Source organism: Ylistrum balloti, unplaced genomic scaffold (genome assembly GCF_031769215.1).
Source record: "Ylistrum balloti isolate Yb309-2 unplaced genomic scaffold, AGI_CSIRO_Ybal_v1 Utg369690, whole genome shotgun sequence".
Taxonomy (NCBI): Eukaryota; Metazoa; Mollusca; class Bivalvia; order Pectinida; family Pectinidae; genus Ylistrum; species Ylistrum balloti.
Window position 1 is genome coordinate 1,148,553 of NW_026781926.1, and position 27,019 is coordinate 1,175,571.

General features: G+C 37.3%; 1 protein-coding gene across 1 annotated transcript; it reads left to right on the plus strand.

Annotated features, from left to right (window-relative positions):
- The first annotated feature begins 63 nt into the window (after positions 1 to 63).
- On the plus strand, positions 64 to 27,019 carry LOC132565064 (ATP-dependent RNA helicase DDX24-like). The gene is made up of 17 exons (XM_060229669.1): positions 64 to 231; positions 1,916 to 2,213; positions 3,916 to 4,026; positions 4,419 to 4,567; positions 6,778 to 7,137; positions 7,572 to 7,775; positions 9,010 to 9,120; positions 10,142 to 10,260; positions 10,886 to 11,007; positions 12,465 to 12,583; positions 12,892 to 13,069; positions 18,393 to 18,496; positions 18,973 to 19,090; positions 19,716 to 19,812; positions 20,173 to 20,250; positions 24,526 to 24,689; positions 26,601 to 27,019. The coding sequence occupies exons 1-17, from the start codon at positions 64 to 66 to the stop codon at positions 26,744 to 26,746; spliced, it is 2,646 nt and encodes an 881-aa protein (XP_060085652.1). The 3' UTR covers positions 26,747 to 27,019.

The window sequence follows — 27,019 nt, forward strand, 5'->3', positions numbered from 1 at the left end:
GAGACGCTTGCACCTCGTTACTTTACCTCGAAGCGTTTGATTAACCCACGGAAATTAACCAACATGGCGGCACTCATACACGTGAAACCCAAGTCGAAATGGAAAAAAGTCGAAGTCAACAAAGGCTTAGGGACAGGCCACGATTTTTCGGGCCTAATATGCATGGAAGAACTAATTGATTATGAATTGATATCAAATGAGTCGTCACATAAATCAAAGGACGGAGCTAAGGTAAAGAAAGATGCCGTACATTATTGAATATTGCACGTTCCATCGTAACTTCGACGGTGTATTTCAATACTCTTCAGTCGGTCAATCAGACTGGTTTTTACATGAGGTTAGACATCGGTGTAAAGTATACTCTGAAATAGGCACTGTCAACAAGATGCACATTTTGAACTGCCTGACCCATGTTTGCACTGAAGCGTGTTTTTAAAATTTGTTTTATATTTTGCAAGATTTTAAGAAAACATCGGTACTTACACGTGTACCGATGCATCATCATCATCATCATCACCACCACCACCATCTTCTTCTCCTTCTAGAAAACAATGCATCATCATGACCAGCCGATGGTTTGGTGGTACAGTTGTAACACAATTGCCTTTCACCAATACGCCAGGGGTTCGTTTCCCTGAAAGGATACAGGTTTCCTCTCGCATAACCTTGCATGCTTACAATATACAATATTTTTATAAGTTGAAAAAAATAAATTTCCAAATGTAAATAAGTCGCGCCCATACAATCATACAATATGAAGACAGACAAATAAGAACAAAACAAAAGATGACAAGATAAGCGTGACATTATCCCTTCACCCTGGTGATTGAAAACACACAATCATATATATATATACCGGTATGTTAATTTTACAACAATTTTAATTTCTATTTGTTATCTTTAATTTTTCCATGCAAAGTATTGAAATTGAGAGCTTCTGTTAGAGTACTAGCTTAATGCTTGTACAAAGTTTTGAGTAACGGGTAATTTCCTTAAATGGTTTAAGAGAATTGGTCTGAAAAAAAAATGAACTTTGTAATTTGGTGTATCTGTTTCCACAGTAAAAGAAAAGGTATTTAAATAGTGAACTTCCCCATACGAAAAGATACTACTAGCTTAATAAGTGTAAGAAGTTTGAGCAAATATCTTGAATGGTTTTGGATTATTGAGCCAGAAAAAGTGAAAGGATTAGCCATAAATTGAATAATTTTAATTTTAATTAATAACATCATATTTCCACATTTTTTTTCTCCAAAATATGATTTACATACAGTTCATTTGTTAATCATGTTCAGAGTCTGTTGAAAACAAAATAACTCATATAGCCAGGTTAATAACTTTAATAACATTGTATTAATTTTGTTGCAAATATGACCTTCACTTTTCTGTCTGTGAGATGAAATTCATAGGAGACTGCTACTAGTAAATATAAGTGTTAGCTTAATGAGAGAAACTGTAGTTAACATGTTTGTAATTTCACACATGAATTCATTGACACCATCACAGTGTTTACCTTTTTGTCCTTGTTTATGATTTACTGTGATATTATTTCATATTTATCTATATTTTATACGTGGTATTTATTTATCCCTGGTAAGGACTAGTTACTATATACCGCTCACTCAGATAGAGAAAGCTTCTCTTTAGCTTGATTGGTTGAGGGTAAGACAAGTAAGCCAGAGGTTCTTGGTTCAAATCCTAGCAGACGCATTTATGTAAACAATGATCTATGTTACAGTAAGATCATACTGAGATTTTTGAAATGTTGAATGGTAGCTAGGCACATTGTGTTTCATATATTTTGCAAAATTCACAGGTTTGGAAACTGTTTGGTGTGGAACATTTGTAGTTCATAATGTAAATATATAATCAGTAGTGTGATATTTAGAAAATTCCGTTTTTATTTAATCTGCAGGATGAAAAAGTGCAAGCAGGAGCTGAAAAAGGGAAAAGGGATATTTCAAATAAAAAGAAAAAAGAGAAAAAGAAAAACAAGAAAAAAAAGAAAAAAGAAAGTACATCTGAATCAGCAGTTAATCAGGATATTGTAGAAACAGGTTCCATAGGGAGGACAAAGAAACAAAAGAAAGGTGATGTGATAAAACTTTCTCAAGTATCTGATTTGGCAGAGGATTTATTGAAGGAAGAGACTACAGGCTCAAAAAATAAAAATAAATCAAGGAAAAGGAAGAAAAAAGAAAACAAAAACCAAGGTATGTACACCATACATTTTGCTGTATATTAACTTTTACATATATATAAAAAATATCTGTTGATTTATTACATTAGGTATGTCATTTTGAAACACAACTGTCTTAAGTTGATTTAATGTCTAATCAACAAAATGAATAACAACATTAGTACACTCCACACTGGTCATTACACAGCCAACATTAGTACACTCCACACTGGTCATTACACAGCCAACATTAGTACACTCCACACTGGTCATTACACAGCCAACATTAGTACACTCCACACTGGTCATTACACAGCCAACATTAGTACACTCCACACTGGTCATTACACAGCCAACATTAGTACACTCCACACTGGTCATTACACAGCCAACATTAGTACACTCCACACTGGTCATTACACAGCCAACATTAGTACACTCCACACTGGTCATTACACAGCCAACATTAGTACACTCCACACTGGTCATTACACAACCAACATTAGTACACTCCACACTGGTCATTACACAGCCAACATTAGTACACTCCACACTGGTCATTACACAGCCAACATTAGTACACTCCACACTGGTCATTACACAGCCAACATTAGTACACTCCACACTGGTCATTACACAGCCAACATTAGTACACTCCACACTGGTCATTACACAACCAACATTAGTACACTCCACACTGGTCATTACACAACCAACATTAGTACACTCCACACTCGTCATTACACAGCCAACATTAGTACACTCCACACTGGTCATTACACAACCAACATTAGTACACTCCACACTGGTCATTACACAACCAACATTAGTACACTCCACACTGGTCATTACACAACCAACATTAGTACACTCCACACTGGTCATTACACAGCCAACATTAGTACACTCCACACTGGTCATTACACAACCAACATTAGTACACTCCACACTGGTCATTACACAGCCAACATTAGTACACTCCACACTGGTCATTACACAACCAACATTAGTACACTCCACACTGGTCATTACACAACCAACATTAGTACACTCCTCACTGGTCATTACACAGCCAACATTAGTACACTCCACACTGGTCATTACACAACCAACATTAGTACACTCCACACTGGTCATTACACAACCAACATTAGTACACTCCACACTGGTCATTACACAACCAACATTAGTACACTCCACACTGGTCATTACACAACCAACATTAGTACACTCCACACTGGTCATTACACAACCAGTAGGAAATTGGAGTGTGACATTTTGATGACTATAAGGTGACCTTTTGTCAGACAAATGACCAGTGTGGAGCATGTGTATGTAGTGTACAAGATGGTAAGGAATCAACCAACATTAGTACACTCCACACTGGTCATTACACAACCAGTAGGAAATTGGAGTGTGACATGACCTTTTGTCAGACAAATGACCAGTGTGGAGCATGTGTACGTAGTGTACAAGATGGTAAGGAATCAACAAACATTAGTATACTCCACATTGGTCATTTGTCTGATGGAAGTGACTGTGTAGCCATTCAAACATCACACTCTAATCATCTACAGGTTGTGTTATAAGAACTTTTATTTTATTGACATTACTAAACTGAAGAAAATGTTGCGAAGAAAATAGCCAACAAGCCTCGTTACTGAAATTATTTTCAATGTCATTCTTTTCCATAAATTACTGGTGCACTATAATAGATTTCTCTGGATAATCTTCAGGAGAAGAACCGAGGGTGAAGAAGGCAAGAAAATCTGACAATCCAGTGATAACAGATTTGAAGAAAAAAGATGAAAATAAAAGTGATGTTCCCTTAAAGGTTTCTGCTACAGGTAAGAGATATAGCTAGAGTGTTTGTATCTAGCTATAACAAAGAATGGATGTGTAAATAAAATAAATCAATATCAAATGTCACAGTATTATGTTTCCTTACAAATCAGGATTTTAGATTTTTGACAGAAACATTTTATATGGAAATCTTTCATGTAAAAGACTAAGACTTTCATGAGAAATTTTATTTGTAATTTTCCAACAAAAGGAATGATGCTATACACGATGTCTGATTAGAAAGATTCCAGAATACTCCAGTCAGATTAAACAGGTAGTATGGATAAATTTGCTCTGAGACTAAATATTATGTACTATTACCTTGGAGTATAGCAATTAGGAACAAATGGATCCTTTGAATGGTGTTAATGAAGATGGTTTGTGTATGTGTTGTTAGATATGGTGGCCTGGAAGGATATGCATGTACCTGCGCCTGTGCTGTTCGCCCTACAGGAGGATGGATTTACTGTACCCACCCCCATACAGACCCTTGCCCTGCCTCATGCCATCAGGGACCGACTGGACATAGTAGGAGCAGCAGAAACTGTAAGTCTGAAAATGTATAAAAACAGCACATTGATCATCTTCATATACAGAGACTCTGGTGGGAGGGGGGATTTTGATGTAGGAATACTTGGTGTTTAACTTATCCTAGTCCTGTTCAGAATTTATTAGGAAAAAAAAATTTGATATTTCTTAGTATTATGTATATTGAGACGTTTAAACCTTGTGTCCAGTATTATGTATATTTAGACGTTTAAACCTTGTGTCCAGTATTATGTATATTGAGATGTTTAAACCTTATGTCCAGTATTATGTATATTTAGACGTTTAAACCTTGTGTCCAGTATTATGTATATTGAGATGTTTAAACCTTGTGTCCAGTATTATGTATATTGAGACGTTTAAACCTTGTGTCCAGTATTATGTATATTTAGACGTTTAAACCTTGTGTCCAGTATTATGTATATTGAGATGTTTAAACCTTATGTCCAGTATTATGTATATTGAGACGTTTAAACCTTGTGTCCAGTATTATGTATATTGAGACGTTTAAACCTTGTGTCCAGTATTATGTATATTGAGACGTTTAAACCTTGTGTCCAGTATTATGTATATTGAGACGTTTAAAGCTTGTGTCCAGTATTATGTATATTGAGACGTTTAAACCTTGTGTCCAGTATTATGTATATTGAGACGTTTAAACCTTGTGTCCAGTATTATGTATATTGAGATGTTTAAACCTTGTGTCCAGTATTATGTATATTGAGATGTTTAAACCTTGTGTCCAGTATTATGTATATTGAGATGTTTAAACCTTGTGTCCAGTATTATGTATATTGAGACGTTTAAAGCTTGTGTCCAGTATTATGTATATTGAGACGTTTAAACCTTGTGTCCAGTATTATGTATATTGAGACGTTTAAACCTTGTGTCCAGTATTATGTATATTGAGACGTTTAAACCTTGTGTCCAGTATTATGTATATTGAGACGTTTAAACCTTATGTCCAGTATTATGTATATTTAGACGTTTAAACCTTGTGTCCAGTATTATGTATATTGAGATGTTTAAACCTTGTGTCCAGTATTATGTATATTGAGATGTTTAAACCTTGTGTCCAGTATTATGTATATTGAGATGTTTAAACCTTGTGTCCAGTATTATGTATATTGAGACGTTTAAACCTTGTGTCCAGTATTATGTATATTGAGACGTTTAAACCTTGTGTCCAGTATTATGTATATTGAGATGTTTAAACCTTGTGTCCAGTATTATGTATATTGAGACGTTTAAAGCTTGTGTCCAGTATTATGTATATTGAGACGTTTAAACCTTGTGTCCAGTATTATGTGTTTTAACAATATCAGTTTTGCCATAATGATATGTCCTGTAAATATGCAAGCTATGTGGAAATGTCATGCTTTATTAAAAGTCCCAACAAGTAATTAATAGTTCTGATTGTTATCTTAAAAATTCAAATTATAACAACAGCAGTCTTACACTGCTGATTGTGCATTTTAATTTCAGTGAGTTTGTAAAGGACCCGTTTGGTCACAGTTCACAGTGTCAGCCAATCAAAACGTGGTTATAGTTTAATACTCCAGGTTTGGTATAAATGTTCAATATTCTACAGCTGTAATCATTATTTGATGCCTTAGAAGTGAATTAAGTTAACACTCAACAATTTTGGTAAAAAATGCAATATCTCATGTCTGTAAGGGTTCATTTTAAAACTGATGTTCATGCAAACATTTTATTTAATACAAGTTTCATGTATGGTTTGTGAATGGTGATAGGGAAGATTTTATACATTAGCTTGCAGTCATTACAAAAAATTCATTTACTATAAGTCAGTTTTCTTTTGCATGCATCTATTTAAAAACATATTTGCAACCATAAATTATTAATCTTTGCAAAATAATACAGGTGATAAAAAACAGTTAGCATGTAGTATAATATAGTCTGTTTCATGAAAAAAAAATTTAGTATAATATAGTCTGTTTCACAAAAGCAAATTTGTAGTTTGATAGTGTCTTTCGCAAATAAAATAGATTTGTGCTATGTATATAATATGTCTGTTTCAGGAAAATAAATTGCTGTGAACTTTCTGTGATTTGTAAACAAGTTAGACGCTACAAAAGAAAGCTGGTTTACAGGACTTTTTTCTGTGAAGTATAAAAAGTGTTATTGATTGAAATATTTAGTGAAGATTATGTGTTTATGAGCATTGTTTATTTCAATTTCTATTTTAGGGGAGTGGTAAAACTCTTGCATTTGGTATACCATTGGTAGACAAGATATTAAAAGTTAAGCAAGAAGAGGAAAACAGAAAGAAAAAGAATGTTGAGGAAGTAGACAGTGACTCAGGCAGGGAACTGGAGGATGACAATGAGGAAATGAGTAGTGAAAAAGACAATGAAAAGGAAATTGAGTTGGATAATGAAATGGTAGATTCAGTAGAAGAAAATGAGGAAGAACTGGTGTTTGATACATCCGTTGTTGATGATGAAGAGGAAAGCGAGGAAGATGAGGAATGGGAAGAATCAGAGGAGGTTGAAGATGAGAATGATGAAGAGTTAGGAAGTGAGGAGGGAGAGGAAGAATTGGTTGAGGTAATTGGGCAAGCTTCATCTTACTAAACCTTCAGCTTAAATATTATAGATTTATTTGTACTGAACCTTCAGCTTCATCAGACAAATTAAAGAAATAAGAAAGAATGGTGATCATCCAAATTATTGCTTTACAATGGTCGACTTCTAAGTCGGGTTTGCCACACCTTTATCATTTAATCATTCACTAAGTTTAAGAATTGAGGTAGAAGGCACCTTGTGGACCTCAGCAGTCAGGGATTGTGTTATGTGTTTTGTAATTTATTGTTTGAGTGAAAAGAGGTGAGAATTGAAACAATGATTTGAATGTTTTTGAAATATTCATATTGCTTGATAATATTCAACATTATCTTGTAGAATGTGTATATAATAGCTTAAATTGCTAACAGAACATGTGCTGTTTTCACATGCCACTTCAGTCATCCCTTTTTCTTCAGGGGGATGGATTTGGATGTGTGAAGGTGATAGATGATGCAGACTTCTCAGATATTGATCCAGTTTTTATGAGCCAGTTTGGACCAATCAAAGCCCCTAAGCTTCCTGAAAAACCACCATTAGCTCTGGTGCTAGAGCCGACGCGTGAACTGGCAGTACAAGTGAAGAACCATCTCCTCCGTATTGTCAGACATACTGATATCAAGGTGAGACTGAGGCTTGTAATGGTAGAAACATTATACTGTGTATAAGTCTGGCTAGGTGTCAACAGTTCCTGTGTATAAGTCTGGTTAGCTGTCAACAGTTCCTGTGTATCAGTCTGGTTAGCTGTCAACAGTTCCTGTGTATAAGTCTGGTTAGCTGTCAACAGTTCCTGTGTATAAGTCTGGCTAGGTGTCAACAGTTCCTGTGTATAAGTCTGGCTAGGTGTCAACAGTTCCTGTGTATAAGTCTGGCTAGGTGTCAACAGTTCCTGTGTATCAGTCTGGTTAGGTGTCAACTGTTCCTGTGTATAAGTCTGGCTAGGTGTCAACAGTTCCTGTGTATAAGTCTGGTTAGCTGTCAACAGTTCCTGTGTATAAGTCTGGCTAGGTGTCAACAGTTCCTGTGTATAAGTCTGGTTAGCTGTCAACAGTTCCTGTGTATAAGTCTGGCTAGGTGTCAACAGTTCCTGTGTATAAGTCTGGTTAGGTGTCAACAGTTCCTGTGTATAAGTCTGGCTAGGTGTCGACAGTTCCTGTGTATAAGTCCTGTGTCAACAGTTCCTGTGTATCAGTCTGGTTAGTTCCTGTGTCTGGCTAGGTGTCAACAGTTCCTGTCAACTGTTCCTGTGTATAAGTCTGGCTAGGTGTCAACAGTTCCTGTGTATAAGTCTGGTTAGCTGTCAACAGTTCCTGTGTATAAGTCTGGCTAGGTGTCAACAGTTCCTGTGTATAAGTCTGGCTAGGTGTCAACAGTTCCTGTGTATCAGTCTGGTTAGCTGTCAACAGTTCCTGTGTATAAGTCTGGCTAGGTGTCAACAGTTCCTGTGTATAAGTCTGGCTAGGTGTCAACAGTTCCTGTGTATAAGTCTGGCTAGGTGTCAACAGTTCCTGTGTATAAGTCTGGCTAGCTGTCAACAGTTCCTGTGTATCAGGCTGGTTAGCTGTCAACAGTTCCTGTGTATAAGTCTGGCTAGGTGTCAACAGTTCCTGTGTATAAGTCTGGCTAGCTGTCAACAGTTCCTGTGTATCAGGCTGGTTAGCTGTCAACAGTTCCTGTGTATAAGTCTATTTAATCATCAATAACTCCTATGGATTAACAAGGTTCTTCTGTGTTAGTTTTTTTGTTGTTAACACAGTTTAATGTTTAACCAAGTTAAGAGAGTTTTGTGGAATAATTCTGGTAAACTAGATTAACGAGGAGAGTCTGACATGAAGTTTTACTGTTGGTTTCTTGTAGGTAGTTACAGTAGTGGGTGGACTGTCCATGGAGAAACAACTAAGAGTCCTAAAGAAGTGTCCTCAGGTGGTGGTGGCTACACCTGGTCGTCTGTGGGAGCTTGTACAGCAGGTAAGGTCACAGCACTTAAGCTTATACAGCAGGTAAGGTCACAGCACTTAAGCTTATACAGCAGGTAAAGTCACAACACTGGAGTTTGAATAGCAGGTAAGGCTACATCATTTGAGCTTATATAGTATCTTAAGTCACATAACTGGAGTTCGAACAGCTGACAAGGTCATTTCACTGAAGCTATAACAGCAGATAAGGTTGCAGGACTGGAGCTTGTAAAGGAGACAAGATCATAGCATGGGTGCTTGTACGGCAGCCTAGGTCACATGACTGGATCATGTACAGCAAGTAGGGTCACATTACTGGAGCTTGTACAGCAAGTAAAGGTCACATCACTGGAGCTTGTACAGAAGGTAAAGGGTACAATGCTGAAGCTTGTACAGAAGGTGAAGGTCACATTACTGGAGCTTGTACAGAAGGTAAAGGTCACATTACTGGAGCTTGTATAGAAGGTAAAGGTCACATTACTGGAGCTTGTACAGAAGGTAAAGGTCACATTACTGGAGCTTGTACAGAAGGTAAAGGTCACATTACTGGAGCTTGTACAGAAGGTAAAGGTCACATTACTGGAGCTAGTACAGAAGGTAAAGGTCACATTACTGGAGCTTGTACAGAAGGTAAAGGTCACATTACTGGAGCTTGTATAGAAGGTAAAGGTCACATTACTGGAGCTTGTACAGAAGGTAAAGGTCACATTACTGGAGCTAGTACAGAAGGTAAAGGTCACATTACTGGAGCTTGTACAGAAGGTAAAGGTCACATTACTGGAGCTTGTACAGAAGGTAAAGGTCACATTACTGGAGCTTGTACAGTAGGTATGATGACAGTTTTACAATTAAGAGAAAATTTAAATGTATTGGAATTTCATTTATACAGCTGTTGATGTATTGATTATAGATCTAAAGAAATCACTAAAATGACAAAACTTTACGTCACCTTAATAATTATGTATAATTTAGTGACGATAGTAATTTAGATTGAATTTAGTTAGATTTTTATGGTTTTTTATTTTTTTTTGTAGGATAGCACATACTTATCACTTGTGTCTGAGATCAGGTGTCTAGTTGTGGACGAGGCTGACAGGATGATAGAAAAAGGACACTTCGAGGAACTAAGTCACATTCTCAACCACATCAACAGGTATGTGTTTATTATAATTACATCCTCAGCTACATCAATAGGTATGTGTATATCATAGTTACACCCTCAGCTACATCAACAGGTATGTGTATATCATAGTTACACCCTCAGTTACATCAGCAGGTATTTGTATACCATAGTTACATCCTCAGCTACATCAACAGGTATCATAGTTACACCCTCAGCTACATCAACAGATATTTGTATACCATAGTTACATCCTCAGCTACATTAACAGGTATCATAGTTACGCCCTCAGCTACATCAACAGATCTTTGTATACCATAGTTACATCCTCAGCTACATCAACAGGTATCATAGTTACACCCTCAGCTACATCAACAGATATTTGTATACCATAGTTACATCCTCAGCTACATCAACAGGTATTATAGTTACACCCTCAGCTACATCAACAGGTATGTGTATATCATAGTTACACCCTCAGCTACATCAACAGGTATCATAGTTACACCCTCAGCTACATCAACAGGTATCATAGTTACACTCTCAGCTACATTAACAGGTATTTGTATACCATAGTTACATCCTGAAACATATTTATAGGAATGTGTATTTTGTAATTACATAGGTTTGTTACATCAATAATGCTCTTGTTTTATAGGGATCCAGAGAAGAAACAAAAGAGGCAGACATTTGTATTCTCAGCCACACTGACAACTCTCCACTCTGGGCCTCACAGACATGTGACCAAGAAGGTCAAGGTCACTGAGGAGCAAAAACTGGGTGAGTAATGTCACAGATTAAAAATCATGGCCTTTATTTTTCAAGAATTTATATTTCAAATAAGATTTGTCTGCTGTCCTGTTCAGCTACAAAAGGTAAGAAATTTAAACTGATCAGATTACTGGGAATTTCTTCTATCTGAAGGTCAATAATTAACCTACCAGTTAGACCATGATGTTTTAAACTGCTTAATATACAGTGTTTTACAAGCTTTCATCAAAGCATATTACATCGTCTCTCAGGATTTCCTATGTCTCTATGATACCATTTTGTGGTACAGCAAACTCTTCCACATCACCCATTAACAGTGATAAGGATTCTTGGCTGGACAACAATAGAACTAGCTCATTTTCTATTGGAGATATGTAGTCTTAGTAGGCATGATAACCATGACGTACTATTATCTAGGCATGATGACCATGACGTACTATTACCTAGGCATGATAACCATGATGTACTATTACCTAGGCATGATGACCATGACGTACTATTACCTAGGCATGATAACCATGACGTACTATTACCTAGGCATGATGACCATGATGTACTATTACCTAGGCATGATGACCATGACGTACTATTACCTAGGCATGATAACCATGACGTACTATTACCTAGGCATGATAACCATGACGTACTATTACCTAGGCATGATAACCATGACGTACTATTACCTAGGCATGATAACCATGACGTACTATTACCTAGGCATGATAACCATGACGTACTATTACCTAGGCATGATAACCATGACGTACTATTACCTTGGCATGATAACCATGACGTACTATTACCTAGGCATGATGACCATGACGTACTATTACCTAGGCATGATAACCATGACGTACTATTACCTAGGCATGATAACCATGACGTACTATTACCTAGGCATGATGACCATGACGTACTATTACCTAGGCATGATAACCATGATGTACTATTACCTAGGCATGATAACCATGACGTACTATTACCTAGGCATGATAACCATGACGTACTATTACCTAGGCATGATAACCATGACGTACTATTACCTAGGCATGATAACCATGACGTACTATTACCTAGGCATGATAACCATGACGTACTATTACCTAGGCATGATGACCATGATGTACTATTACCTAGGCATGATAACCATGACGTACTATTACCTAGGCATGATAACCATGACGTACTATTACCTTGGCATGATAACCATGACGTACTATTACCTAGGCATGATAACCATGACGTACTATTACCTAGGCATGATGACCATGACGTACTATTACCTAGGCATGATGACCATGACATACTATTACCTAGGCATGATGACCATGATGTACTGTTACCTAGGCATGATGACCATGATGTACTATTACCTAGGCATAATGACCATGACATACTATTACCACGGAAAGATTCTTTGCATTTTCATATATCTGGTTTTTGTGTACTTTTTACCCGATTTACAGAAAAACTGATGAAAAGAATTGGTCTGAAGGATCGTCCGAAGGTCATTGACCTTACAAGGAAGATTGGCACTGTGGAAACGCTGACCGAGGCTCGTATCAACTGTTCCATGGATGAAAAGGTCAGAATTCAATAAGAAATGTAAAGATGGAGACCATGTTTTATTACTGATTTGGCTTTACTATTTACAAGAAAGTATGAAAACTTTTTATTGTTTATTCCTTTTCATGTAACTTTTACCACAGTTTGTACTTTTAATTTATTGATGTTTGTTTTCCTGGAGATCATTTTGAATTCTTTCAACAGGTGTGTAAATGAAAAAAAAAATAATGTTAACTTAATTAGATTTACCATCATGCATTTTATGTTGATGATCTAGGAATGAAATAAATGTACCTGTAATTATGATGTCACATGTATATTATTTAGGACCTGTACCTCTACTACTTTTTGAAGCAGTACCCTGGTCGAACTTTAGTATTTGCTAACAGTAAGGACTGTATCCGACGTCTTGTGTCCGTGCTAACCCTCCTTGGCGTTAACCCTCTTCCACTACATGCGGACATGCACCAGAAACAGAGGCTAAAAAACCTAGAGAGATTTACAGGTTAGTGTTGACTGTACATCACTCTCTCCATAAATTAGGTTTTAAAGTTTTACCTATTATCATATTTATGTGACAGTGCGCCCATGTCGGATAAAAAGCCTAGCCAGATGTTAAGAAAATTTAGGACACAGTATCAGAGTTTTCCATAAGAGCTGGTCGCCGGCCAATTTTATCGGCTACTTAGATCATTTGGCCGCTTACACCAATCCAGTTCCGTAATAATGTTCCGTACACGACTACACATACACAGCAGGCCAGCCTCCTACTTTCGCTACACAGCCTACTACTAACAAAATTATGGAAAACCCTGCAGTATACTGAAAGCTGTATGGGAAAAATTTGAAATAAGTGTGTAATGTGCGAGACACAATTTAAATAATCACCTCATTTGCTGCTCCTAAATAAAGAATTAACAATTATATCTTGTTTAGAAGCAATATTTTTCAACAACATCATGTGATCAGTTGCAAAGTTTTTTAGCCATTTGGTGGCCTAGACAATGGCCTGAGTTTTATGCAAGACACATAGCTTTTTTCATGGCGAAACACAAAGAGGACATGAAAACAGAACATGGAGGTCCTAGGGATATGCCCGAGGGATTAAGTTTTCTGAAACAAATTCAATGTTAGTGTGGGTTGTGAGTAGATGTAAGAATCAAAAGACAGCTTCTAAGCATAATTACCTAGACACATTGTAATGGAGGTAATTCAAAAGGCAAAATGACAATAAAAAAATGCAGTCTATGAGAAGCAGGAAACATATTTTTTTTTGCAAGAACAGATTACCGAAATTGATTTGGATAAAAATGTTATGAGTGGTCAACCAGTTAACTGCTGACAACCCTAACCAGGAAATACTGACCACTGTGCTATGAATGTCAGGGATATCAGCCTTAGTGTAATTCTTACATATGTCAGGGATATCAGCCTTAGTGTAATTCTTACATATGTCAGGGATATCAGCTTTAGTGCAATTCTTACATAGGCCAGGGATATCAGCCTTAGAGTAATTCTTACATATGTCAGGGATATCATCTTAGTGTAATTCTTACATAGGCCAGGGATATCAGCCTTAGAGTAATTCTTACATATGTCAGGGATATCATCTTAGTGTAATTCTTACATAGGCCAGGGATATCAGCTTGAGTGTAATTCTTACATAGGCCAGGGATATCAGCGTTAGTGCAATTCTTACATAGGCCAGGGATATCAGCCTTAGAGTAATTCTTACATATGTCAGGAATATCATCTTAGTGTAATTCTTACATATGTCAGGGATATCAGCTTTAGTGTAATTCTTACATATGTCAGGGATATCAGCTTTAGTGTAATTCTTACATATGTCAGAGATATCAGCTTTAGTGTAATTCTTACATATGTCAGGGATATCATCTTAGTGTAATTCTTACATATGTCAGGGATATCAGCCTTAGTGTAATTCTTACATATGTCAGGGATATCATCTTAGTGTAATTCTTACATAGGCCAGGGATATCAGCTTTAGTGTAATTCTTACATATGTCAGAGATATCAGCTTTAGAGTAATTCTTACATATGTCAGGGATATCATCTTAGTGTAATTCTTACATATGTCAGGGATATCAGCCTTAGAGTAATTCTTACATATGTCAGGGATATCAGCTTTAGTGTAATTCTTACATATGTCAGGGATATCAGCTTTAGTGTAATTCTTACATAGGCCAGGGATATCAGCTTTAGTGTAATTCTTACATATGTCAGGGATATCAGCCTTAGAGTAATTCTTACATATGTCAGGGATATCATCTTAGTGTAATTCTTACATATGTCAGGGATATCAGCCTTAGTGTAATTCTTACATATGTCAGTGATATCAGTTTTAGTGTAATTCTTACATATGTCAGGGATATCAGCTTTAGTGTAATTCTTACATATGTCAGGGATATCAGCTTTAGTGTAATTCTTACATATGTCAGGGATATCAGCTTTAGTGTAATTCTTACATCTGTCAGTGATATCAGCTTTAGTGTAATTCTTACATCAGTCAGGGATATCAGCTTTAGTGTAATTCTTACATATGTCAGGGATATCAGTCTTAGTGTAATTCAGGGATATCAGCTTTAGTGTAATTCTTATGTCAGGGATATCAGCTTTAGTGTAATTCTTACATCTGTCAGTGATATCAGCTTTAGTGTAATTCTTACATCAGTCAGGGATATCAGCTTTAGTGTAATTCTTACATATGTCAGGGATATCATCTTAGTGTAATTCTTACATATGTCAGGGATATCAGCTTTAGTGTAATTCTTACATAGGCCAGGGATATCAGCTTTAGTGTAATTCTTACATAGGCCAGGGATATCATCTTAGTGTAATTCTTACATATGTCAGGGATATCATCTTAGTGTAATTCTTACATAGGCCAGGGATATCAGCTTTAGTGTAATTCTTACATATGTCAGGGATATCAGCCTTAGTGTAATTCTTACATATGTCAGGGATATCATCTTAGTGTAATTCTTACATAGGCCAGGGATATCAGCTTTAGTGTAATTCTTACAGCTTTAGTGTAATTCTTACATATGTCAGGGATATCAGCTTGAGTGTAATTCTTACATATGTCAGGGATATCAGTTTTAGTGTAATTCTTACATATGTCAGGGATATCAGCTTTAGTGCAATTCTTTCATAGGTCAGGGATATCATCTTAGTGTAATTCTTACATATGTCAGTGATATCAGTTTTAGTGTAATTCTTACATCTGTCAGTGATATCAGCTTTAGTGTAATTCTTACATCTGTCAGTGATATCAGCTTTAGTGTAATTCTTACATCAGTCAGGGATATCATCTTTAGTAATTCTTTAGTGATATCAGCTTTAGTGTTATTCTTACATCTGTCATGGTTATCAGCTTTAGTGTAATTCTTACATATGCCAGGGATATCAGCCTTAGATTAATTCTTACATATGTCAGGGATATCAGTTTTAGTGTAATTCTTACATATGTCAGGGATATCATCTTAGTGTAATTCTTACATATGTCAGGGATATCAGCTTTAGTGTAATTCTTACATATGTCAGGGATATCAGTTTTAGTGTAATTCTTACATATGTCAGTGATATCAGCTTTAGTGTAATTCTTACATATGTCAGGGATATCAGCTTTAGTGCAATTCTTTCATATGTCAGGGATATCAGTTTTAGTGTAATTCTTACATATGTCAGGGATATCAGCCTTCGAGTAATTCTTACATATGTCAGGGATATCATCTTAGTGTAATTCTTACATATGTCAGGGATATCAGCTTTAGTGTAATTCTTACATATGTCAGGGATATCAGGGATATCAGCTTTAGTGTAATTCTTACATAGGCCAGGGATATCAGCTTTAGTGTAATTCTTACATAGGCCAGGGATATCAGCTTTAGTGTAATTCTTACATATGTCAGGGATATCAGCCTTAGAGTAATTCTTACATATGTCAGGGATATCATCTTAGTGTAATTCTTACATATGTCAGGGATATCATCTTAGTGTAATTCTTACATAGGCCAGGGATATCAGCTTTAGTGTAATTCTTACATATGTCAGGGATATCAGCTTTAGTGCAATTCTTACATATGTCAGTGATATCAGCCTTAGTGTAATTCTTACATATGTCAGGGATATCAGTCTTAGTGCAATTCTTACATAGGCCAGGGATATCAGCCTTAGTGTAATTCTTACATATGTCAGGGATATCAGCTTTAGTGTAATTCTTACATATGTCAGGGATATCAGCTTTAGTGCAATTCTTTCATATGTCAGGGATATCAGCTTTAGTGTAATTCTTACATATGTCAGGGATATCAGCTTTAGTGTAATTCTTACATATGTCAGGGATATCAGCTTTAGTGTAATTCTTTCATATGTCAGGGATATCATCTTAGTGTAATTCTTACATAGGCCAGGGATGTCAGCTTTAGTGTAATTCTTACATATGTCAGGGATATCAGCTTTAGTGTAATTCTTTCATATGTCAGGGATATCAGCTTTAGTGTAATTCTTACATATGTCAGGGATATCAGCTTTAGTGTAATTCTTACATATGTCAGGGATATCAGCTTTAGTGTAATTCTTACATATGTCAGGGATATCAGCTTTAGTGTAATTCTTACATATGTCAGGGATATCAGCTTTAGTGTAATTCTTACATATGTCAGGGATATCAGCTTTAGTGCAATTCTTTCATATGTCAGGGATATCAGCTTTAGTGTAATTCTTACATATGTCAGGGATATCAGCTTTAGTGTAATTCTTACATATGTCAGGGATATCAGCTTTAGTGTAATTCTTACATATGTCAGGGATATCAGCTTTAGTGTAATTCTTACATATGTCAGGGATATCAGCTTTAGTGTAATTCTTACATATGTCAGGGATATCAGCTTTAGTGTAATTCTTACATATGTCAGGGATATCAGCCTTAGTGTAATTCTTACATATGTCAGGGATGTCAGCCTTAGTGTAATTCTTACATAGGCCAGGGATATCAGCCTTAGTGTAATTCTTACATATGTCAGGGATATCAGCTTTAGTGTAATTCTTACATATGTCAGGGATATCAGCTTTAGTGTAATTCTTACATATGTCAGGGATATCAGCTTTAGTGTAATTCTTTCATATGTCAGGGATATCAGTTTTAGTGTAATTCTTACATCTGTCAGTGATATCAGCTTGAGTGTAATTCTTACTTCTGTCAGTGATATCAGCTTAGTGTAATTCTTACTTCTGTCAGTGATATCAGTTTTAGTGTAATTCTTACATCTGTCAGTGATATCAGTTTTAGTGTAATTCTTACATCTGTCAGTGATATCAGCTTTAGTGTAATTCTTACATCTGTCAGTGATATCAGCTTTAGTGTAATTCTTACATCTGTCAGTGATATCAGCTTTAGTGTAATTCTTACATATGTCAGTGATATCAGTTTTAGTGTAATTCTTACATCTGTCAGTGATATCAGTTTTAGTGTAATTCTTACATATGTCAGTGATATCAGTTTTAGTGTAATTCTCACATGTGTTGAACAGGTGTCAAAGGTCAAATTAGTAAACCTTGTTTGTGTTATATTAAAAAACCATGTGTTGAACAGGTGTCAAAGGTCAAATTAGAAAACCTTGTTTGTGTAATATTAAAAAACCATGTGTAGAACAGGTGTCAAAGGTCAAATTGGAAAACCTTGTTTGTGTTATATTAAAAAACCATGTGTAGAACAGGTGTCAAAGGTCAAATTGAAAAACCTTGTTTGTGCTATATTTAGAACAGATATCAAAAAATGTCATAATGGAAAAAGTGTTACTTTTCAGGTAACCCCAGGGGTCTATTGTTAGCTTCTGATGTAGCAGCACGTGGATTGGATATCCCTAATGTCCAGCATGTTGTCCACTACCAGGTTCCACTCACAGTAGAGGTCAGTATCTCTGCATCATCAAAGAGTCTTAATGCCATAAATATCTTGAGGGTTAAACGATTGCACAACCATCCTTAAATGTATGTTTTGTGCTCAGTCAGAAATGTAGCATCTAATAAAGTGTGTACTTGGTGATCAGATTGGCTGATTAAGTTGAATCTTCTTATTGAACATACCTAGATAGCTTTCTACATGTCCCCAACTCAAATTTAGTTGCTTGGTCATACTGGAAAAAAATACTGATACAGTATAATTGATGGTTTCTGGACAGTTTGTCTTTGAAAGAAATATTGAATTATTATGAAACTTACCACTTTTATACATCAATGTCTTTTTATCCTGCAAGGTTCTTCACAAGCAAGCATTATAGATATATCAATGTTCCATCAAAGTAGGTGTTGGTGACTCGCTCACTTCATTCTATGGAGTGTTTTTTTGTTTATTTTCTATGACATAAATGTTTATCTTTTGTGTAGAATTACATTCATCGAAGTGGAAGGACAGCGCGAGCCACCAAGGAAGGACTCAGTATTATGTTAGTAGGTCAGGGAGATGTCAAGAACTATCGCAAGGTCATCAGCTCACTCAACAGAAGTAGGTCACAGTTACTTTCATAAATACAATGTACATTGTGTGAGAATTAAATAAGTAGGCCAGGGGGACATAAAGAACTATCACAAGGTCATCAGCTCACTCAACAGAAGTAGGTCACAGTTACTTTGGTAAATATACTGTACATTGTATAAAAATCAATGTTATTAGGCCAGGGGTAAAAATAACTATAGCAAGGTCATCAGCTTTTGCCAAAGTAGGTCACAGTTATATTGAAGATTACATAGGAAGTATATTGTATTGTGTTGGTGGGTCAGGCAGGTATCAAAACCTATTGGAACATCACAGCTGTATCTGTATGTACTCTAAATAATATCAGTTTTAGGTCAGATGTTTAAATACACCTGCTTATATCTCGGTATATGTTGTTTTCCTGTTTATTTCCAGCCAATACGTTGGCTACTTATCTACTTATCTGTGTTCAGAAGGTTTTTCCTTAAGATCTACTAACATCAAATTCTTTAGTATTACTAAGTGTTATAAGTGACCCCTATGGATATATCATTATGACACATACATGGTAGTAAAGTTTCTAGGACATGAACCAGCAAGTCTTTGCTGATGAGTCAGTACAAAGATCAATACTACAAAATGGTTTATGTTTCAGGTGAGGAGCTACCAGTTTTCCCTGTCAACCATCAGATCCTTACTGTCATCAAGAGAAGGGTAGATTTGGCCAAACAGGTGGACAAGCTTGAACACAGGTAATTTGATTGGTTAGTCATATTTGTTTCAGAATCTCTCTCTGGAATATCCCAAATAGTGTTTTAAATTGGAAGGTATTTAGATTAACTGATGCCGTAAAAGTTGTACAGGTAAATCATAAGTTTTACCTCTCTTTGAGATTAGGAAAACTATAAGGCTTACACAGTTTTATAAGAACAAGGGATTTAGAGCTGTTTATAGGGAATGGTAAGAATAATTCCATCAAAGAGATAAACATTGCAACACCAATCAAGCACAATCGATAGTGGAATTGGATCTAGGTGTAAACAAAGCTAACGTCAAAACTGTACATTACAGGATAGTAATGTGTTCTAAGGCTATGTTTTATTTTTTGACAGTGTGACCAAACAGAAAAGGCAGAACGACTGGTTTGAGAAAGCTTCCAAGGAGGTAGACATTGATCTGGATGAAAACCTGTATCCTTTTGTAACAGTGGTAAACATTTTGTGACTGTGGTAAACATTTTGTGACTGTGGTAAACATTTCGTGACTGTGATAAACATTTTGTGACAGGTTAACATTTTGAGTTCAGGTAATAGAGCCAACGCCGTGTGTTTTCGTGGGGTGGTTAGTAGGTCTCTTCACTCCCCAGCTGGATACCCCCAGGTATGCAGGGTGATTGAGCAAAAGGGAAAATCAGACAATAAGAATCAATCACAACAGACTGTGGAGTGATGGTTTATAGGGTTTATTATACCGTCTACCAGTTTCGCCCTCCCGGGCTTCTTCAGGACGACAACATGAATTTTCTCCCCCCTAAAGTACATGAAATGCGGCTCCCTCAAATTTATAAATAGTACATGTGTTATTGTGACGTAACAATTCAAAGTCCGTTCACTGTAGTTCACTCTATGTAACAAGAATTACTGTACGTCCTGTACTCTATACTTAAAGATTCTACATGTTATCAGTTATAAATTACACTATCTCCATCACGGTTAGTAGGTTAATGAGTCAATTCTTCACTATAATCCTATCAGTGTTCATCTAAACACAGTGTGGATGTAGATGCCGAAACATAATTATATTGTTTATAATCTCTCTTCTCTCCCATATATTCGCTTTCTGAGGTATTGGCCATGGATCCTGATGCTTCTGAAGAGTCGTCGCTTAGGGCGAGGTCCTCCTTCAACTGCTCAATTGCCTGGTCCAGTACCGGTCTGGATTTCTCGGGTGGTCCTCCACTGATAATCTGCCGTCCCGGGACAACCCGGAACTTTACTAAATCTAGTTGAGACTTAGTAAGACTCTCAAATGGTCTCTTGTTGGATGGTGCTTTCGCCTCTTGAAACAAGGTCCGAATACCAAGCACTTATTGAATCATACTATGAGGTAGCCTGCACCAAACCAAAATCTATCAGGGATATTTTAGTTAAAAGTGACATAAACCGCGGCACGGCCCTCACTAGCGGGAGCGGCCCGTGCGGTCGGAACTGCAAAATTTGTAGCCATATGAAACCCACTGAAACTTTTACCAGTCATTCCACGAAGGAAACGTATAAGGTACGGGGAAATATAAACTGTCAAAGTACGAACGCCATATATCTGATCTCTTGCAAAAAATGCGGGATACAATACGTCGGTCAAACATCAACGACGATCAATACACGCATCAGAAATCACCTATACTCCATCATACACTCGGATCTGGACAAACCTGTGGCGGGACATTTCTGTATGTCGGGTCACAATACCAGTGACGTCATCGTTATTGGCGTGGCAACGAGTATACACGACGTCAACCGCAGGCTACGTCTAGAGGAGAGTTACATACGGATATTAAGAACGGAGCAACCGGAAGGGCTTAACATAATAACGTAACAATGGTGAAGACGAAGACCACACCAAGGAAAACCTCGGAATCCGGGTGGAAGCCTAGGATTCCATGTATTTTATGCGGAAAAAGCTATGCCAGCATCAAGAGCCTGAGGAGGCACGTAAATGTTAATCACTCATCCACAAAGACCTGGTATAAATGTAAGATCTGCAAAAGGTCTTATGGAAGAAACTCAGACTACTTAAGACATCAGAAATCGGAACATCCCATGTACAAGGTTGAACCAGAAATAATACAAGACAATACTAGGGAGGAGGCGAAAGCACCATCCAACAAGAGACCATTTGAGAGTCTTACTAAGTCTCAACTAGATTTAGTAAAGTTCCGGGTTGTGCCGGGACGGCAGATTATCGGCGGAGGACCACGCGAGAAATCCAGACCGGTACTGGACTAGGCAATTGAGCAGTTGAAGGAGGACCTCGCCCTAAGCGACGACTCTTCAGAAGCATCAGGATCCATGGCCAATACCTCAGAAAGCGAATATATGGGAGAGAAGAGAGATTATAAACAATATAATTATGTTTCGGCATCTACATCCACACTGTGTTTTGATGAACACTGATAGGATTATAGTGAAGAATTGACTCATTAACCTACTAACCGTGATGGAGATAGTGTAATTTATAACTGATAACATGTAGAATCTTTAAGTATAGAGTACAGGACGTACAGTAATTCTTGTTACATAGAGCTAGCATCATATACTACAGTGAACGGACTTTGAATTGTTACGTCAAAATAACACATGTACTATTTATAAATTTGAGGGAGCCGCATTTCATGTACTTTAGGGGGGAGAAAATTCATGTTGTCGTCCTGAAGAAGCCCGGGAGGGCGAAACCGGTAGACGGTATAATAAACCCTATAAACCATCACTCCACAGTCTGTTGTGATTGATTCTTATTGTCAGGTTAACATTTTGTGACTTGTAAACATTTTGTAACTGTGGTAAACATTTTGTTACAGTGGTAAACATTTTGTGACTGTGGTAAACATTTTGTGACAATGGTAAACATTTTGTGACTGTGGTAAACATTTTTGTGACTGTGGTAAACATTTTTGTGACTGGTAATCATTTCGTGAGAGTGGTAAACATTTTGTGATTGTGGTAAACATTTTGTGACTGTGGTAAACATTTGGTGACTGTGGTAAACATTTCGTGACTGTGGTAAATTTCGTGACTGTGGTAAACATTTTGTGACTGGTCAACATTTTGTGACAATGGTATTTTTGGTATAACTGTGATAATCTGAGATTTGATTTCCTATTTTAGTGACAAGTTTTCTCCCCTAGTTGAAACAAAGATGGGTCAGGGCTGCCATCTTGCTCAAGATTTCAACCAAACTACACTGATAAGTCAATTCATTTAACAAATCTTTGGTTGGATTTGAGACTTGGAATTCCCTTGTTTTACAATGGCAGTGTGCGACAGATGAAGTGTCTGCCATTATTATTGAGTAATCGCCATGGTAAATGTATTGAAAATCATTTTATAGAAAACTCAATGTTTACTTCCTTGTAGAAATACTGTTTCAAATGATAACTTGCTTAGTTTGCATCAGTGATGTGATGTTGAAAATAATGAACACGTCAAGCCTCTGCGGGAAACCATCACATTCTCTTTGAATAGTCATTATACAGGAAACAGTATTTGCCTACATTTTACTGATTGTTGAATAGAGTTATTTGAATTTTTCTGTGAAAATGCAAAAATTGCAATCTTGGAAAAGTAAATATTGGAAAATTGGTATATATTGGTAAATATTAATATTGGCCAATCAATATAACTGGATTGTTAGCCAAGACTTGTCATTTTATTTATGGAGAGATGTCTAGAGGAGAGTAGAAAAACTACACCAGGCAATCCAGTTTATAATTATCCTTGTTTTACTAAGGCGGTATGGCTATGGTAATTTTTGTGTTACTGTGGTAACCTTGTTTGGCCATCAGAAATCCTTGTGTGACTGTGGTAAACCTTGTCTGTGATAATCCTTGTGTAACTGTGGTAACCCTTGTTTGGCCATCGGAATCCTTGTGTTACTGTGGTAACCTTGTTTGGCCATCGGAATCCTTGTGTGACTGTGGTAACCCTTGTTTGGCTATGTAATCCTTTTGTGACTGTGGTAACCCTTGTCTGTGATAATCCTTGTGTGACTGTGGTAACCCTTGTTTGGCTATGTTATCTTTGTGTGACTATAGTAACCCTTGTCTGACTGTGATAATCCTTGTGTGACTGTGGTAACCCTTGTTTGGCTATGTTATCCTTGTGTGACTATGGTAACCCTTGTCTGACTGTGATAATCCTTGTGTGACTGTGGTAACCCTTGTTTGGCTATGTAATCCTTTTGTGACCGTGGTAACCCTTGTCTGTGATAATCCTTGTGTGACTGTGGTAACCCTTGTTTGGCTATGTTATCCTTGTGTGACTATGGTAACCCTTGTCTGACTGTGATAATCCTTGTGTGACTGTGGTAACCCTTGTTTGGCTTTGTAAACTTTTTGTGACTGTGGTAACCCTTGTCTGACTGTGATAATCCTTGTGTGACTGTGGTAATTTATTTTGTTATTTTTCATTCACTCTAAAATATCTAGGTTGTTTTTTTCACAATGTTTTAATTTTTTGCCAGTTGGAATTCAAATTAAGTTAAAACCATGGGCAACTTCATGATCCTTTTGAAATATTTGTGTTTTCAGCTTATAACTTTAAGCAAAAAGACAAAAGTCAGAAGAAGGGAGAAAACATGAAAAATATAAGTTCCTTTTAATATGAAGTCCTGTGCCCCATCCTTTAACACAAGGAAGATGTTTACCACAGAAATGTATTTGGTTATAATAGCCTTGACCTATGAATCAGACTGCATTATCTAGGAGATTCACGAGAACAGTCACAACAGAAACTTCTTATTCAGAACCTGAAGGCAGAACTCAAGGCTACAATACAGTCAACTGTCATCCCGAAAAACTTTTCTGGAAAGTACCCTACACGGACGGGGCACCTTGTGATGCCCCACACCCAAGGTATGTACAGGATATGTAAGGCTTAGTGATACCCCATACCCCTGGTATGTACAGGATATATAAGGCTTAGTGATGTCCCATACCCCAGGTGTGTACAGGATATATAAAGCTTAGTGATGTCCCATACCCCAGGTGTGTACAGGATATATAAAGCTTAGTGATGTCCCATACCCCAGGTGTGTACAGGGTGTATAAAGCTTAGTGATGTCCCATACCCCAGGTGTGTACAGGGTGTATGAAGCATAGTGATGTCCCATACCCCAGGTATGTACAGGGTGTATGAAGCTTAGTGATGTCCCATACCCCAGGTGTGTACAGGATATATAAAGCTTAGTGATGTCCCATACCCCAGGTGTGTACAGGGTGTATAAAGCTTAGTGATGTCCCATACCCCAGGTGTGTACAGGGTGTATGAAGCATAGTGATGTCCCATACCCCAGGTGTGTACAGGGTGTATGAAGCTTAGTGATGTCCCATACCCCAGGTGTGTACAGGATATATAAAGCTTAGTGATGTCCCATACCCCAGGTGTGTACAGGATATATAAAGCTTAGTGATGTCCCATACCCCAGGTGTGTACAGGATATATAAAGCTTAGTGATGTCCCATACCCCAGGTGTGTACAGGATGTATAAAGCTTAGTGATGTCCCATACCCCAGGTGTGTACAGGGTGTATGAAGCATAGTGATGTCCCATACCCCAGGTGTGTACAGGGTGTATGAAGCTTAGTGATGTCCCATACCCCAGGTATGTACAGGATATATAAAGCTTTGTGATGTCCCATACCCCTGGTGTGTACAGGATATATAAGGCTTAGTGATGTCCCATACCCCAGGTGTGTACAGGATATATAAAGCTTAGTGATGTCCCATACCCCAGGTGTGTACAGGATATATAAAGCTTAGTGATGTCCCATACCCCAGGTGTGTACAGGATGTATAAAGCTTAGTGATGTCCCATACCCCAGGTGTGTACAGGATATATCAAGCTTTGTGATGTCCCATACCCCAGGTGTGTACAGGATATATAAAGCTTAGTGATGTCCCATACCCCAGGTGTGTACAGGATGTATAAAGCTTAGTGATGTCCCATACCCCAGGTGTGTACAGGATGTATAAAGCTTAGTGATGTCCCATACCCCAGGTGTGTACAGGATGTATAAAGCTTAGTGATGTCCCATACCCCAGGTGTGTACAGGATATATAAAGCTTAGTGATGTCCCATACCCCAGGTGTGTACAGGGTGTATAAAGCTTAGTGATGTCCCATACCCCAGGTGTGTACAGGATATATAAAGCTTAGTGATGTCCCATACCCCAGGTGTGTACAGGATATATAAAGCTTAGTGATGTCCCATACCCCAGGTGTGTACAGGATGTATAAAGCTTAGTGATGTCCCATACCCCAGGTGTGTACAGGATGTATAAAGCTTAGTGATGTCCCATACCCCAGGTGTGTACAGGATGTATAAGGTTTAGTGATGTCCCATACCCCAGGTGTGTACAGGGTGTATAAAGCTTAGTGATGTCCCATACCCCAGGTGTGTACAGGGTGTATAAAGCTTAGTGATGTCCCATACCCCAGGTGTGTACAGGATATATAAAGCTTAGTGATGTCCCATACCCCAGGTGTGTACAGGATATATAAAGCTTAGTGATGTCCCATACCCCAGGTGTGTACAGGATATATAAAGCTTAGTGATGTCCCATACCCCAGGTGTGTACAGGATGTATAAAGCTTAGTGATGTCCCATACCCCAGGTGTGTACAGGGTGTATAAAGCTTAGTGATGTCCCATACCCCAGGTGTGTACAGGGTGTATGAAGCTTAGTGATGTCCCATACCCCAGGTGTATACAGTTATTTCCTGTTTTTATTCAACAATCTCATAATGATTATTATATTTTTTTCAGATATGACTAGAGATGCAATAGAAAATGTGAAAAATGACAAAAAGAGTCAACAAAAAATGATGGACAAAATAAGACTAGCCTCACAGAATGCTAAGTCTGGGATTGAGAAAAAGAAGAAAAAGTGGAAAAAGAAAAAAGGAAAATAAAACTAGAATATTTTATACATTGTTCTTCTATGTTGAATACAGTACAGATTTCATGGAAGTCCGTTTTCCTGTCAGCACTTCATGGAAGTCCGTTTTCCTGTCAGCACTTCATGGAAGTCCGTTTTCCTGTCAGCACTCGTCTGTAGTTACACGTAGACTGTTTATATTTCTTGTTTGTGACCACAACATCTCCAAACATAAGTAGACTGTTTATATTTCTGGTTTGTGACCACAACATCTCCAAACATAAGTAGACAGTTTGTATTTCTTGTT